Raw genomic sequence first — 15,538 nt, forward strand, 5'->3', positions numbered from 1 at the left:
ATCAAATACCAAGAACTATTCAAAGAGCCACCAGCTCTTCCTTAAGCAGACTGTCAAAATCAAAAGGAAAGCTTCTAGTCTATGACATCCTGCCACCACACTCTGGCTCCCTCTGTTAGAAGAGGAGGGGGTATTTCAACTTTCCTGACAATAACCTGGAACAGCTCCCTTGGAAAAATGGATGCTCCCTTCTTAAGTTCAGAATGGGGAAAACAGAAAGGAAAAGCAACAAGAAAGCTGGAGAACAAGGGAAGACTACAGACTCCTAAGAGGTACAGTGAGTTTGTATTAGAGAGCAAATCCAAAGCAAACACTTGCCGAGATCTGGGGGTGAAGAGGAAATTGCACAGAGTTTGTCTAGTGTCAGAAGCCATTTGAAGTTCCCAAACTAGCAAGCAAAACCATTTAAAAAGCCCTATAAAGAATGGAACAGGGTGGGATTTGTTTTTAAACTTTATTTCACCTGCCTCACCCATATCATTTTAAATCATAGCTTTAGAACTGGGAACATTTGGCATCTTTCGCATGCTCACAAAAAAAGGCAAGGAAGGGGATTATGTAAAGGCGAAGAGGTCATTTCTTGTTAAGCCAGATACACCATAAAAGAGAAGTTCAACTTCAGTGGTCAGACAGCAGTTCAGAGCATGAGTTAGAAACAAAGTTTTTGTGTCTTTGACTTCTTGGTTGAACAAAAGATTTATTTTTTGGTAGTCAAACCCCTGCTTTCAGCTGTCTAAAAGCATCCTAAAGCCCAGACGCTTCTCATGATGCTAGTAAAACAAGAAAAATCTGACAAGAACACAGGTCAGATGATGGTCAAATTCTCCCCCTCCTTCTACACCTTCTGGAAAAGATGAAAGAATAATTAAAGCTCACCTTGATAGGACTAACAAAATAGTTTATCGATATATTTCAAAGAACGGATGGGAAAAATGAGAAGATCTAAAAGAAAAACCGAGAACGCAAAATGCCATCTCACTCCATCATGTTGCAATTAAAAAAATAATTATCTGATACATGTTCTCACTTGCTTGACTTGGAACATACTCAATTACTACACCTTACATTTTTAATAAAGCATGCCATACTGTTCTCCATTTCATAAGTGAAGCTGCTTTGGAATTTAATTATTAACCTTTAAATTGATTCTAAAATTTAACTTGCCCACAATATTTAACAAAAGGAAACCTGGATGTCAAGCCTGTGTTGCCTCACCAATTGCTGCATCCAGCTTCTTTTATTTATAAAAAATATTAGAGCTATTGACATAGGGGTCTCTTGGACAGGTAGCCTCATATGACCAGGTCACAGTTACCTTTTCTTTTAAGTACCTTAGTTCTCAGGATCTCTAAACCTTTGAACTGTACGTCAGAGTTAAATAAAATACCATCAAAAAACTGCCATACACAGAAGCTCGCTTTTTTTATTTGCATATATATTCTGTATGTGTACAGCTCAGATTTTAAAACAGAAACCTGCTTTATTTTTAGCAGGGCAGCTTTGAGTCATCTAGTCTAAAATTCTAGCACAGTTAGATTGTCACAGAAAATCACACTTGGTCTACTTCACAGCAGCATTCCCAGCATAAAGCTCAAATTTACATTATGTATGTAAATTTAAAAACTGTCATTGCTACAGTTTTTTAAATCATGTTAGTTCTTCTGAAAAAATTCTATTTGTCATACCTAAAGCCATTATCCATCCATACCAGAAACAGGGTAACAGAAAGAGAAAAATTTCCCTTTCATTCCTGCCAACTTGCCCTTATTTTGTGACCCACCGGTCCTGGCTCATGCTAGATCATGCTCTGGATCCTAGAGCATGCTTAGTGGAAAAACAAGGCATGCAGTTTCTTACAGGGCTACTGCAAAACAGTTCAAAAGTAGATGTATCTTCATCAATAGTGATGGCAAAACTTGATAAATTGCCCAGTTTAGAGGGACTAGCTTGTAATAAAATAAAATAAAGAATATTTTTCATTAAAAATGGTTCTGAAGAAACAACATAACTAAATATGCAAATACTCAAACAAAAGCTTATTTGAAAGTAATTATTTGAGAATAATTCCTTTGCCTTTGGTAGATGTGCTTTTCCTCACTTTTATATATTAAGACTCCCTCAAAAGAATGAGTCCCACTTCCTTTTGCTCTCCAGAACTGGTTTCTTCTGAAAGGGAATAGAATCTAAAGTTGTGTTTTCCAAGATGTGAGCTTTCAGTTCCATGACTCCAAAACATCACAAAGACCTGTCTCCTATGGGCAACTAACACTGAACAAGAGAAAATACAGTAAAATTTCAAAACAGTTTTGAAAAACAGATTTTTAATGTATTGTAAAGCACATAACTGTTTAAAAAAATACAATTAATGATATAATAATTCAGTTTAGTGTTAAGGTATAATTGTAAAATAAGTTTATTCCTGCAGTGCTAACTTCTTTACATTTTGAATATTTCAATTCAATCAAGTTTTGAAAATAATATTTGAAAAAACTTCACAGTGACTTAAACAGGCAATCCCTAAACTTCTAGATTTGGTTAATCAGATGCATTATCATTTCATCTCATTTATAAAAAAGGCGGGGAGGGATTGTTATAAGGAGCAGTATTTAGCATCTTTTCACAGCAATTTTAAAAGGTAATACATATCACCATGTTACCAAGATATCTGCATTTCATATATGACAACCATGAGTAAAATTAATTTGGGGATCCAAATTCTTCAGTTACTGTCATTAGACCAATGCTGAATTTTGGACTACCTTGCAATTATCATTAGCTATATTCATAAACTGAAGATGCAATAATCTGAGATCAAATTCCCTCTCACAATAGGGCAGGGGCCCTTACAAACATAGCTGGACACCACTGATAATGATCCAGACAGGTTTCTGTAATGTGTATCCTCTAGAGAGGAAAAGCTGATTTTCTGGGCTCTCATCTAGGCATAGAGCTCTGACTTATGAGCAGGAACATGTTTCCATAGGAGAGCTTAATGGTGTTTAACCAGCAGACTACCGATCCCTTTCCCAGGAACCCTTGCCCTCACTGCAGGAACAATTCAGTTGCTCATGACATATCTACTGAGCCACCGCAGCTGACAGCCTGGTAAATTAAAATAAACCGGCACCTATTTTCTCTTAGTATTTCGGCCTGCAGGTTGCAACAATTCAGCAGCTGTTACAGAATAAGCTGACCCATCTTGAGATCATAGGTGAGAACTGCTGAGGCCACACAAAAGCTAGCTTTTTTGATCAATCACACCCACTGTAGTCTCAACTTGTACACAAAGTATTTTAAAAGCTTGAATAATGAATAACAATATTAAAAATTTATGGCAACAAGTTTCCTTCTTTGTTTAATAATAATCTGCTGTAGACTATGGAATTAATCTACAGTCAAGCAGAATTTCTTCCACATAAGATGCATGAAAAAGGCAGAAAATCACAGCTCATCTCAGAGTCCAAGTGAGCTCTGGAAAGTTATCTTTAAAAAAAAAAAAAACTCCTTTTATTTACGAACTAAGCATATGAGATCACTCTGATTTCAGGTTGTATTTTTAAAAGACAAACTAACCAGCTTAATTTATCCTACAGCACATTTGTACCACTATAATGACAGTGAAAGACTTGTGTTCTTAGGGTTTACAAATATATCTCAACTTATTAATGCTACTGTTGACAGAATTCAAGAAAATTATTTACTCTTGTTATTTCAGGTATTTGTCAGACTGTAATGTCATGAAGAAACTCAGTATAATTGGGTGTAGTCATTTCACTTTACTAGGATATCTAAACTTAACTCTTCTTACACAGACTAGTATGTAATATAAAGTATATCTTTTATTAGTAAATACTATTCAATTCTAAAATGTCCGCATCTAACTCCTAAAGATGTCTTAGTAAATCAGAGTGGTCTTCTCATTAGAAAAATGGAAAATATAAAAATGTGTGTGTAGCAGCAAACAAGTTTACTTAGCTTATTTTGTTTCCTAGGGCAAATCTATCACAATTTGGGAAAAAGAAATGCAAAAATACTTGAAATATTGTTCAGCTAGTCCCGATACTGTGGCATGTGTGAGGACGGGGGAAGAGTCTAAGGTAGATACTGTGAATAGCTAGGGAAAGTATGCAGAATCTAGCTATTATGCGTACAGGACCCTTCCTTCACTCGAGTGAAAAACATCTCAGAGTTAAAAGCACAACACAAGCACAGCATTTGAAGTGAATACAAAGCTGTCAACTTTCAGTGCTTTACTTTACTAGGCACAACATAACAAGAAACTAAGTGGAGCTGCTGCATATGTGTTTGTGCTTTAACAAATTTGGAGTATACAAGAGGCATATTTTTCCTTTAAGGTCTTGTGACTGTTTTGAACAGAACCCCAGCAATATGGGATAAATATTCTGGTAAATATTCTCCTACAGTTGTTTAAGATGATAACAGGCCAAATCCATCTAAATACTATTTTGCAGCAAGAATAATTAAACTGTGAAACTCAACGCATATCAATGAGGTCAAATTTTAGAAAGCTCTTTTTTAAAAAAAGACTAGACACATATACCAATAATAAGAACACCTACAGGCCAACTCTAATGGGTCAGGGTGTAAGTCAGCTACTGATGGAGTAGTCCCAGGATAAGACTTCCCAACTGGGAGTTCACTGCATTATCCCACATCCTTTCTTTGAACAGAATAGCACATAATGCTAGTCACCGCAAAGGCCAGTGAAACACAGTCTGCTGATGTGATTTGTAAGGCAACCCTGTATGTTTTTTTGAAATCATGCTCAGGGTCCTTAAGGAAAAAAAAAAAAAAAAGCAGCACTACCATACCTCCTGATGAACCAATCAAATTACCAGTCCTTATCCCTTTGCATTCTTAAAAAGACTAGGTAAATTCCTATGTTAGTTTCTATACTGGTAAACCACTATTATCTCCATCGTATATATAAGAAAGAGAAAGGTATACTATTTTACTATATGGCTACAATGCAAGTTAGCAGCAAAGTCAAATTCAGAACTCAAAAGTACAAAATCAGACATACATGCCCTTAGATTGAGCACAAGTTATTGAAAGAGAGAAAAGAATGGTTTTAGGCAACAAACGTGAATATATCTAATAAATGTGCAAGGAAGTTATACTAATATATTTAAACTTTGTGAGGAAAGCACTAGGTCTCCAGAAATAGTATATTATAAAACCTGCAGAGTTCTTAGCTAACAGCAAGATTTTCAGTGTCCTTGTTCAGGGGGGAAAAAAAAAAAAAAAAAAATGTACACTTTCAACAGGAAGTATTCTAGAGATGTGCAAGAAACCCCTGTAACTTGGCATTTCAGATTTCCAGGGCAATTAACTCCCCACTGTATCACATCACTTAACATTAATTAATTGCTAAAGATGTAGTTATGTAACTTATTGAGCTGCTAAGGATAAAACAGCTCCCGAGCTCCCAAGACTTGAGTGGCATGCCAAATTAATCAGTGAAGCACAGGGATTTACCCTCTGTTCTGAGATTGCCAAATCAAGCAGTCATTCTCCTTCCAGTGTCAACTAATGGGAACAAGTCAAGTAAGTGTCAGTCAACTATTAGAGTGCCATCAGCCCACCGCTGCATGGACAGCCTCACGAAGTGAAAGGTTCTGAGAAAGTCCCATTGTCGCTCCGCATACAAAAAGGTTGGAGGGTTCACAGCACGGTACCCTTGGAACCAGGTCCCCTAAATGTGGCTCACTGATACTTCCAGCTGTTTATTTCTTCAGGATAAATCCCAGCCTGCACCTATTATTGCATTACCTAGAGACATCTTTATTTTCAGGATAAGCATAAATTAGGGAATGTACTAATAAATCTCACTCTCATATATAGCATGACTTACAAGTTAGGGGTGGCATTGGCTCAGGGGAAAACAAAACCAAAAATCAATGAAGTCTGAGTCCACTCACTCAGCTGGACATTAGCTTAGGGACAGAGCCCAAATTCCTTCCTTGCTTTTGAAAAAAACTGACAAATTTTTACAGCTCCAAAACATGGTGCTAACATAGCTAAACAGGCATAGAAGCTGGGTCAAGCAGCAGGCAGCTGAATTGCATTCCCAGGAAGAGCCAACTGCTACCATTTATATAGTGCCTTCTGAGTCCATGCGGGTGACTGATGTTTGATGACTCTGGAATATGGAAACAGTTTTTAGTCATTTAAATAAATTACAATTCTGGATGGATGAACAGAGGCTGCATATGCACTCTGAAGCTCACTCAAACACACTGAGAAGGAGAGGGTTTCAAGGTTCTATCTGAATGGATTTAGGGGGAATGTGATTTGTACAGCTCTTTTTACTGTTTTTCTAAAGTGACTTCAGACGTGACGTATTCAACGACATTTTTCCCACAATCCTATTGATGTTGCTGGCCAGGGACAAGACCTGAAGAAATAAGTGGTTGTGGTTCTGGTGCATCAAACAGGCAAGTCCATGTGACCAGCAGCCAGCCACTCAATTCCATGCCAAAGCAATGCACATAAGGACGTTTGTCTTGCAATGTTTAACAGTTACCATCTGTCTCATAACAAAGTCTGTTGTAGACTAACAATAGTGTAACTGAAACTGCCTCATTTTCAAGAGGACAAATTTAGGGACCTAGCATTGCAGAATCTGAAAAAAATGCCACAGGCTCTTTGGAGCTTCAGTTTCTGACCATCCTGGTACTTGTTGAAATTATATTCCCAGGCCTACAGATATACACAGAGAGCTGTAGACAGTTATCCCCAGCACGCAACCAGTACTGGTGTGCAGAAAAAAGCCTTGCTGTCAGTAACCTTGAAAAGTTAGGTCCTCCCCACCACACTGCTGCATCATTTACTTTCAACATCTGACCCATAACCATAGAAACAATGTGTGGGCTTCCTTCACAAGCACAAAAAAGCTTGAGAAGTACCCAGCTTTGTAACCTGGGGGAAATTTGCTTTGAATTTTGCAGTTTGCCGTAACAATGAAGTGTTTTGTTGCTTTTTTGAACTATTCCAGGTAGTTCTGAATAAGGCTTTGAAATTGATCTTAGGTACAGCGGAGTAAAAGGTCTAGAAATCTTCTCTAAGGCTTTCAAAAAAATCTAGACAGCTCTCAAATATTACAGAATTTCTCTGATTTCTGTACCAATCAGCTTAGGCATTACACCAATTTCCCAAGCTGCGTGTTATAATTCAGAAGAGGAAAGGCTGGCTGTTCCATCAGAAGCATAGACATCACTGTGGTGTTTGACATAGGCTAATTTGGAAACACACATGAATGATAGAAAATATCTATCACACATGAAATGAAAGAATAAATAACTTAGGAAAGTGATGTGACTGGCACGTGACACTGTCCACCGTGACACTATCCATGGGACATCATCTTTGCAATAGTGGGAAGAGCCATTGTTGTATTTCCAGAGAGACAAACTTAAACAACTATTTTTGTCACCACTGAGGCATGTTTTGCTATTCCTTTGCCAAGAACAAGTCTCACTCATTAGGACTCGCCACAGCACTGGGGATAGATGCTTAAGAGATTCAGTTTACTGGCTAGCAGCATATAAACTTCAGCAAGGTATAAATAAGAAAAATTTAGCTGTAAGTCCTCTGTTTTATCTTCTTTTATGTTGAATAGGTTTGAGAAGCAGGTATGTGCACTTGCAGGACAGCACAGGGCACCGGCATTGTCGCTGACAGGGGTCCACGCTGGTGGAATGCTACACAGGCGCGGCACGGCAGAAACACGCGGGAGCTGGCATAGAAGAAAACACGCCTTGGGATTGTTTTCTGGCAGAGAAGGTGAGGCTATACCCCGAAGTTTATTAAACCATACCAAACAGAACAGAAAATGGTTTAGAGAGCTTTTTCATACTTTTTTTCTTGAAAGCTGGATTGAACTATTGAAAATATTGGAAACATATGTCTGCTGGGGCCACCAAGCCCATCCGAGTAGGGGGATGTAATGAAGCTGCTTAAGGAATATCGAGCACAAGGCCAAAACTAACTCTGAGGAATTTAAGATTCTGACCCAAATGGTTCAGAAAGCACAGAGCCTACCTCTCTTGGAAAAAAAATAGCCTATTTCCTTTTGGTCAACAGAAAGATACAGAGCTAAATGTTCTCTGCTTCACTAAGTAGGAGGAAAAGGTTGTTTAGGGGACTTGCACTTTCTGGGAGCACTATTCCAGAAACAGTTTTTGGAGAAAGCTATTTGTGGCATAAGTGAATTTAAGCACACAATAAGCAGAACAGAGAACATTTCTAGTTAATGGCATGACGGATTCCATAAAACAATGGTAGGTCCTGCAAAGTTGCATCAACATCAAAAAATTGAGAGCATGCTTGGGGTGACCTCCCTGGTAACTTTTCCTTTACCTCTCCCCTAGTTATGCATATTCAATACTTTTTGAGGCCTGCTCCCGAGCCAAACCTTTCTTCCTGCTATGCCTCAGTCTAATCAATTGTATAGAAGTAATCCAGAAATTTTCACAAGTGAGGAAAAGCTTAAATTCATTACAGTTATATGCCCATTTATACAGAATGATAGGAAAGTGAGAAGGAAATCACTAAATGACTGAACATTGAAGAGCTAATGTGTAATGGACTTCGTGGACTACATAGAGTGAGTGATGTTTAGCCGAAGGTACTGCTTTGTAAATACATACAAACCTAATTTTAAAAGCGTGGAACCAGTTGCGATGAGCTAGTTATATGTTTACAAGATTACAGCTTATATTCTTCAAAAAAATACAGTTCTTCCTGCAAGTAGTTTTCATAGATAAATTTGTAATTTTACAGATTATTTTTGGATTAAGCATGACATGACTCAGTAGACATATGTTTAATATAAAGCCAAGGTTTGGCTAATTACTCACATAACAAATAGTAAAAATTGAAGAGACATCTAAGCCTTCAGCACATACTGCTTTTTATGAACAAGCACGAATCAGTTCATTTTTCAAAATTAAATTCTCAAACTTGTCAGTTTATTAGAATGCTAAAAAGTACAATCACTTTAGATTAATAATCAAGTTAATCATCATTGAAGAATAAAAATTGGGATGAAGTTACAAGCCCTTGAAATATAGGCTGATACTGGGAAAGTGTCATACTTCCCTGATGTACAGAAGACTGTGGGACACAAATGCTCAACATAATTTAGCATCACATTATTCTCTCTTAGTGTTATCCCTCAATTTAACTCATTCCAATCAACACATTATTAAGAGTAAATAAACACATACTCTAGTTTAAAACCAAGCTTCTTTAAAGTATCTAACAACAGTATGTAGGCTTTTTGCACAAGCACAAAAACCAAAAGCTTACGATTAGATAGCAAGAGATAGTGCAGAAAAAATGGGGAGTCATTATGATTTTCTGAGGTGTGTATTACAAAAACATTATTGTGAAGTCCCAAGAGAATCTATATGAAAGCTTCCCAAGAATTGTAACTTGTTTTTCCCTTATCTGCCAGTCCTACAAATTCAACTTGAAATGTTTCAAGCTATGTTCTTCCAAGTTCACGTGGCATCACTAGTAATAAAACTTGTGTAACGAGAATTTCACAATTCTGGTGAGGATGAATAGATGATAGAATATAGCGCTCTCTAACTGCTAAGTTAGATCCACAGCAATAGCAGAATTGTTAGAAAGAAAATAAGCTATTAAGAAATTGAGCATAAACCAAGAGCAACCAAACCTTCTGAGGATAAAGAATGTGGCATTCTTTATATGCACTTCCAGAAAAACAAGAACGAAAATGTGCTGTTGCCAAGGTTGTGTTGTTTAAAATCCAAGTTATAAAATTCTATCAAGTTAGACTTGAAATCCAGCACTTGAGTTAGAAAGATAAAACTTCAAAAGACTACTTCTTGCAGTTCTAACCTCAGCACTCCAAAGTCAAAATAAACACTGATAAAAATCATGCAAATATGGCCTGGTCAGCAATACTTGCCCTGTCTGCAAGCTATCTGTTTTAGACACTTTAAAGTCACGAGCCCTATTAAAAGATTCAGATTTTTTTTTTTTTCCTTCCAGATCAATGTCTGTTGCTAGACAGGCACAGTCTTAATTAAAATTACAGAAGGAAGCTGTGAAGTAGTAAAATACTGGCTTCACAAATCTGAATTTAGTTTGTTGGCAGAACTCTAAAACAATACATTATTTATGAACTGCATGCAGTTACATGTATGCATATTTTATAGATTTAATATAATGGATCCAATCATTTGGAGGGATTGCAAGAGCTCAGATTAAAGCAAGATGTCACATATCATATTAGATATAAAGCCAAAATTTAATGAGACAAGTAAAGGTCAGAGCAGCACACTGCAATGTGCACTCTCCTCCCTGTGTTTAAGCATGCATCGTAACTTCAACTTTAAACACAAAGCAAAACTAAAAGTTAGTATAAAAGGGTAATCCCAATGCCAAGATCACTAAAGCAAACACGAAAGTTAAACTTTAGTTTCTATTCCAGAAACTAAATGATTGCAATTCAGTTCATCATTTCTAGTCCTCATTTTCCAAAGTACTATCACACAATTTTCAGCGATTGATGCCTGATTAATTACAGCTTGATCCAGCAAAGTCTGAAGTTATTAACACTCCCTGCTGGTGGGTTAAGAAAAAAAATGATCCCAACAACTGTGTCCAATAGTAACATAGCACCTCTAGAAGTGCATTACCTGCACTTTTACTGATAATCTGGATTCCAACTGTTTTCTGTATTGTACTGCACTCAGGAAAACCCTCTATCGTTATTCTTCTTCCCTGCTCCCCATTCTTTATGGTCTGTCTCTATTTTTCCACTCAGTACTAAAGTCTTAAATGAAAATATATTTATTTCAATAAGACTTTTCCTTAAGGCCTTAGAAGTACTCAATCTGTTTTAGTTAGCCATCTTTTCTCTTCCAGGTGAACAAATTTACACCCAAGAAAGATGAGAGTGGACAGGGAAAAGCAGACTGGTAAGGAAGAAACCAGGATGGGACAGTGACGGATGCAGAATCAGAGCAACACTGGGATTTTTATACTGGTTTTCTCTTTCCAGATTACTTATTTCCTATCCTCTCAGTTTTGTCTTATCCTGCACATGCTTTTCTGTCTCCATTTTCTTTACTTTTCTGTCACTATTCCTCTCCTAGTATGAATTAGTATTTCCAAGACATAATTGCTGCTAATTTAAACTCATTAAGGAATGACTAAACTGTAATTTCATTTATTTTATCTTTTCCATGTTTATGCCTGTTACTGGAATACATCAATCAGTCCCCCTGCCCCATTCATAACATGAGTTAGGTCAAGCCAAAATAATTTTGACTTCCTCACTCTTTTCAAGATCAGTATATGTCCAAATAACTTCAATATCCCAGAGAACTTGAACATAAACATCCTATCTCACTGGCTTCAGTACTGCTCTTTATTACTTTTATATTGCTCTTGGTACTCCCTTTCACCAATTTCAGGTATTTTAAAAAGATATTATTGTACTTATAAAAACAGTTATATAATACACTTTTGAAAAGCAAAAGTGTGATATTTCCAGGTTTCTGCCCCTTTACCATTTATCTTCCATCCTCTCAATTTTTAATCCAACAGTTTTCTATATTTCTTTTGCAACAGAATAATTTTTCATTTGCTACTTCCTTTCCTTTTACAGAGATTTCCCTCTAATGTATGTTTTGACTCTGCTTCCGCATTTTATTTTGAAAAAATCTGTCTTCTCCATTGTACATTAGAATCATTTCTTCAAAAAAATCCTTTCTGTAGTCCCTTACACGTTCAGACATTTTTCTTTTTCTGACCCTGCTGAGATACGCTGTCTACATAATGCCCACTTCGGGCAGTCAACATTCAGCTTTTTGATTCTCACAATGGTCTCCAACCACCGCTCACTCCTGCGACGTACCACACACTCTACTTCTGCTCTGCTGCAAGACAATATTGAAAAAATACCAAGATTCCCTTTAGCACCTTACCCGCCAAATTTTTTCTTCAAGGCTGCACTTCAGATCTTTCTGTTAACACACTAGGAAAAAAAAAAAAAACAACCTAATTCTACTCTTCACAGCTTGACTGCAATTCTGGTTAATTCTCTGTAAACTTCTAAAATCTTCATTTCCATTATAGTTGATGCTGCTTTAAATTTTAGTTCCAAACCCCATGATTTAAGCTTCATTTTCTTCCCAGTTTTCTTCATAATTCAGAGCTTCTTCCTATTGCCTCTTTCTGTGATTACCATCTCAAATTTCTCACACATGATAAATACAGTATTTCTAAGATGTCTTCTCCTCCCCCCCCTTTTTTTTTGTTTTTTGTTTAAAGAAGTTGGGTTATCCTTTTCAGGAACAGTGATACAGTCTTTCTTGAGTAGATCTCACAGTCTTACAGATACAAAAGAAATATCCAAAATATATGAGCATGTATAACTGAAGTGATGATCACCATAGACCATGTAAGCAAGCATATGACATTTTCATTTTTCCTTTTTAAACACATTATATACTGTAACTTTCCCCATCCATTTTGCCTTTGGGTATTTTTGTTTCAATATACTGTTGCTTTTCTGACCCTTAAAACAGCAGACTATTTGAAACAAACAATTCAACAACCCTATTTATGAGTTGCTTCTTGAATTCTTCCTTTTTTTTATTCCAATCATTTTATTAATTGCTCTCCAATTTTCCTACTCACTCCTTAATAATACACTCTTCCCGCTCAGAAATGAACTTTTAAAAAAGCAGTTGCCAGACTTCAGAGGCCATTTGTTCATTTCCAGCCATTCTACTCAGACAGTTGTTTTCCATTGCAGTTGGGCTTCCAAGGATGCTTTTCTTTAACATGCCATTATTTCTCACCAACTTTTAAACAGCTGAAACAAGCTTTTTTCGTTTATGTCTCTCAGTTTTTAGCATACTTTTTCAAGCTTTTCCCATAAAATAACACAAGTTGAGAAATTAGTAAGAGCTGTATTCTTAGGATTTCTTCCCCACACGTCTTCTCGCAGAGAATCCACTTAGAGTGTGACTACCTCAGAGCTCTGAACTTATTTATTGGTCCTTTACTTCTCAACCACCAGTCAGGCTTCCTGAATCAGTCTTTGCTTCCTCCCGTTACTTCCAACAAATAAATATATATATAAGTTATTCAGATCTAAGATTACTTACACACTTATTCTTTCCAATATGCCAATGAATAGTGCTGCAAAAATTCTTCCAGAATTTCTAATTTAATTTTGGGTTTACATTTAAACTATTTTTTTCTGCCGAAGCTTACAGAATAACAGCTTCTTTCAAGATTTCCAGAATTCTCTTTTTTCTTCCTCTCTCTCACACTCCCACCCCTCTTTTTAAAGCTTCTTAGTGATGTTATGTTATTCATGCACAACTGTTTGAAGTTTCAATCTTATTTGAAACAAAAACTAGGAGATGACAACCCTTCTGGAGACAAATACAATTCCAGATGGCAACTGGAGCTGAATGAGGCTCTCAACTCAGAACCAAGGTAAAGGGAAAAGTTCACTGACAAAACCTGATCAGTATAAGAAAGGAGCATTGACATAGAAACCCCTACATTTCATTGATTTAAATGTCATCTTTTTCATTGACTCTGTATAGGTTCTGTGTACTTCATAGTATAATTATTGAACAACACCTGGACTGATAGATTAAGAGGCAGTTAAGTATGAGACATAGTTTACTAATAAATTAGCTGATGTCAAAGAGGTCACTTCAAGGAGAGATGGCAATAAAATCCTGGGCTCTTTGAACACTTCAAAGTTTAGAAACTCTGAGCCTACCATATGCATTTGCTTCTCAATCTCCTCAATCTAGATGTAGGAATGGAAGCAGAATTTCATGCCTCTGAAGTAATAAACAGTTGCAGAACTCCCTCCAAAAAGTTGACCTCTAATCAGCTGTCATGGAAGAGATCAACAGCGTTCCACCTCTACACCATCCCCATAGGTCAAGCAACAGTCATACTGATACAGAATGAATCCAATAACTTGAGCTCTCCTGATGAAGAGGTTTTTTTAAAGTATCAGAAGCAAAAAATTGGCTTGACCACACAGTTAAAAAAAAAAAGCCCTGAAAGCTGTATGTAAAAAGCATAACCATTTCAGAATTATGCTACATACAATAAGACACATGCAACTTAGATTTCTCTCTGTTGTGAAATATTTTTATCACAAATATTTTCAAATATTTTGGGTTTTCAGAAAACGGAAACCTTAGTAAAGAAGCAGCAACTATTTTGTACAAAGGAGCAGTGATTATTACTGTAATGAATTTTTCCTTTTTATGGCGGGGGCAACCTTTGTTAAATTATAACTTAATTTCTTCCAAATGTGCATTTAATGCTATCTGGCAGTAAGTTTTAATTATATAGGAAGTCTGGAAGTTAATAAGCCAGGATCGTTAACAAAAAGGTTATAAATACAGTTTGTATATTTTTATTTATAGGATTTGTACATCTATCACAATCTAAAAATATACACACAGGTATATGCTTAAGAGTATTGTGACAAAAGGCATACTTTAGTTATAGAAAAGCTAATATACCTGAAACCAAATTCATCATTACTGTTGTTCATCATACCCATAGCCAGAAAAATTATACTTGTATAAAAAAAAGTTTAACATTTCAATCTTTTACAAACTTTCAAGTTCTTACAGGATAAATGTGGTTAGAATCACAGAACAATGCAAGGCTAGAAGGGACCTCTGCAGGTCTCTAGTCCAACCTACTACTCAAAGCAGGGCCAGCCTCAAATTTAGATCTGGTTGCCCAAGAACTCATCCTGATACGTTATGAAAGTCTCCAAGCACATAGATTCAACAACTTCTGTTTATTGATTCTCATTGTGACTTTTTTCTCCTCATTGGAAGATTCCTCACTGCAGCAAGGGACCTTGGCCCTTGCCTCTTATCCTTCCACCGTACACCTCTGATAAGAGCCTGGCTCAACCTTCCTTAAAACCCTCCCTTCCACTCTTAGGTACACCGTAGTTGTAACTATAACCTTAACAGAAAGTCTGTGAAAAGAATAAAGAGCACAACTTCAAAATAAATCATGTCAAAAAATACAAGCACAGTCTGAGCAACAGAATCACAAGCACCCACTCAGCAGTGCTTATGATGAACATAGACAATACAGAGCATCAAGTCGATTCAAACTCAACACTTCAAATTATCAATAATTCTTTTTTAAACAAGAACAAACCTGGGCCACTTTAACGGAATTTTGAGTAGAACCACCAGCATGATATTCTACTTTGAACTTTTTCACAAGTTCTTCAAATCTGTTAAAAAAAAAAAGGTGGAGAAGAAAAAAGTTAAAACTCTACATTTTTTTGTTTGTTTTCAAAAGAAGACATGAAGATTAGAAGTAGATGACATCATGTTGTTTGAAAACAAGAAATTCAGACACATTAGCTGTTACATATGGTGCAAGCTGGAAACATCTATTTAGGTTTTGTCCAAATTACAAAGCAAAGTGTGACATCAACTTGAATCCTTTACCTTAAAGT

At 36.4% G+C, this 15,538-nt stretch overlaps 1 protein-coding gene across 3 annotated transcripts in view; it reads right to left on the minus strand.

Annotated features, from left to right (window-relative positions):
- The window catches only part of ADK (adenosine kinase), a 306,651-nt gene that overhangs the window by 202,179 nt on the left and 88,934 nt on the right, over positions 1-15,538 (minus strand). For all 3 annotated transcript variants that reach the window (XM_076338471.1, XM_076338469.1, XM_076338470.1), the window contains exon 4: positions 15,232-15,310. In XM_076338471.1, coding sequence (XP_076194586.1) covers positions 15,232-15,310 — 79 coding nt within the window. The remainder of the gene's footprint in view (positions 1-15,231; positions 15,311-15,538) is intronic.

Source organism: Aptenodytes patagonicus, chromosome 5 (assembly GCF_965638725.1).
Source record: "Aptenodytes patagonicus chromosome 5, bAptPat1.pri.cur, whole genome shotgun sequence".
Lineage (NCBI taxonomy): Eukaryota > Metazoa > Chordata > Aves > Sphenisciformes > Spheniscidae > Aptenodytes > Aptenodytes patagonicus.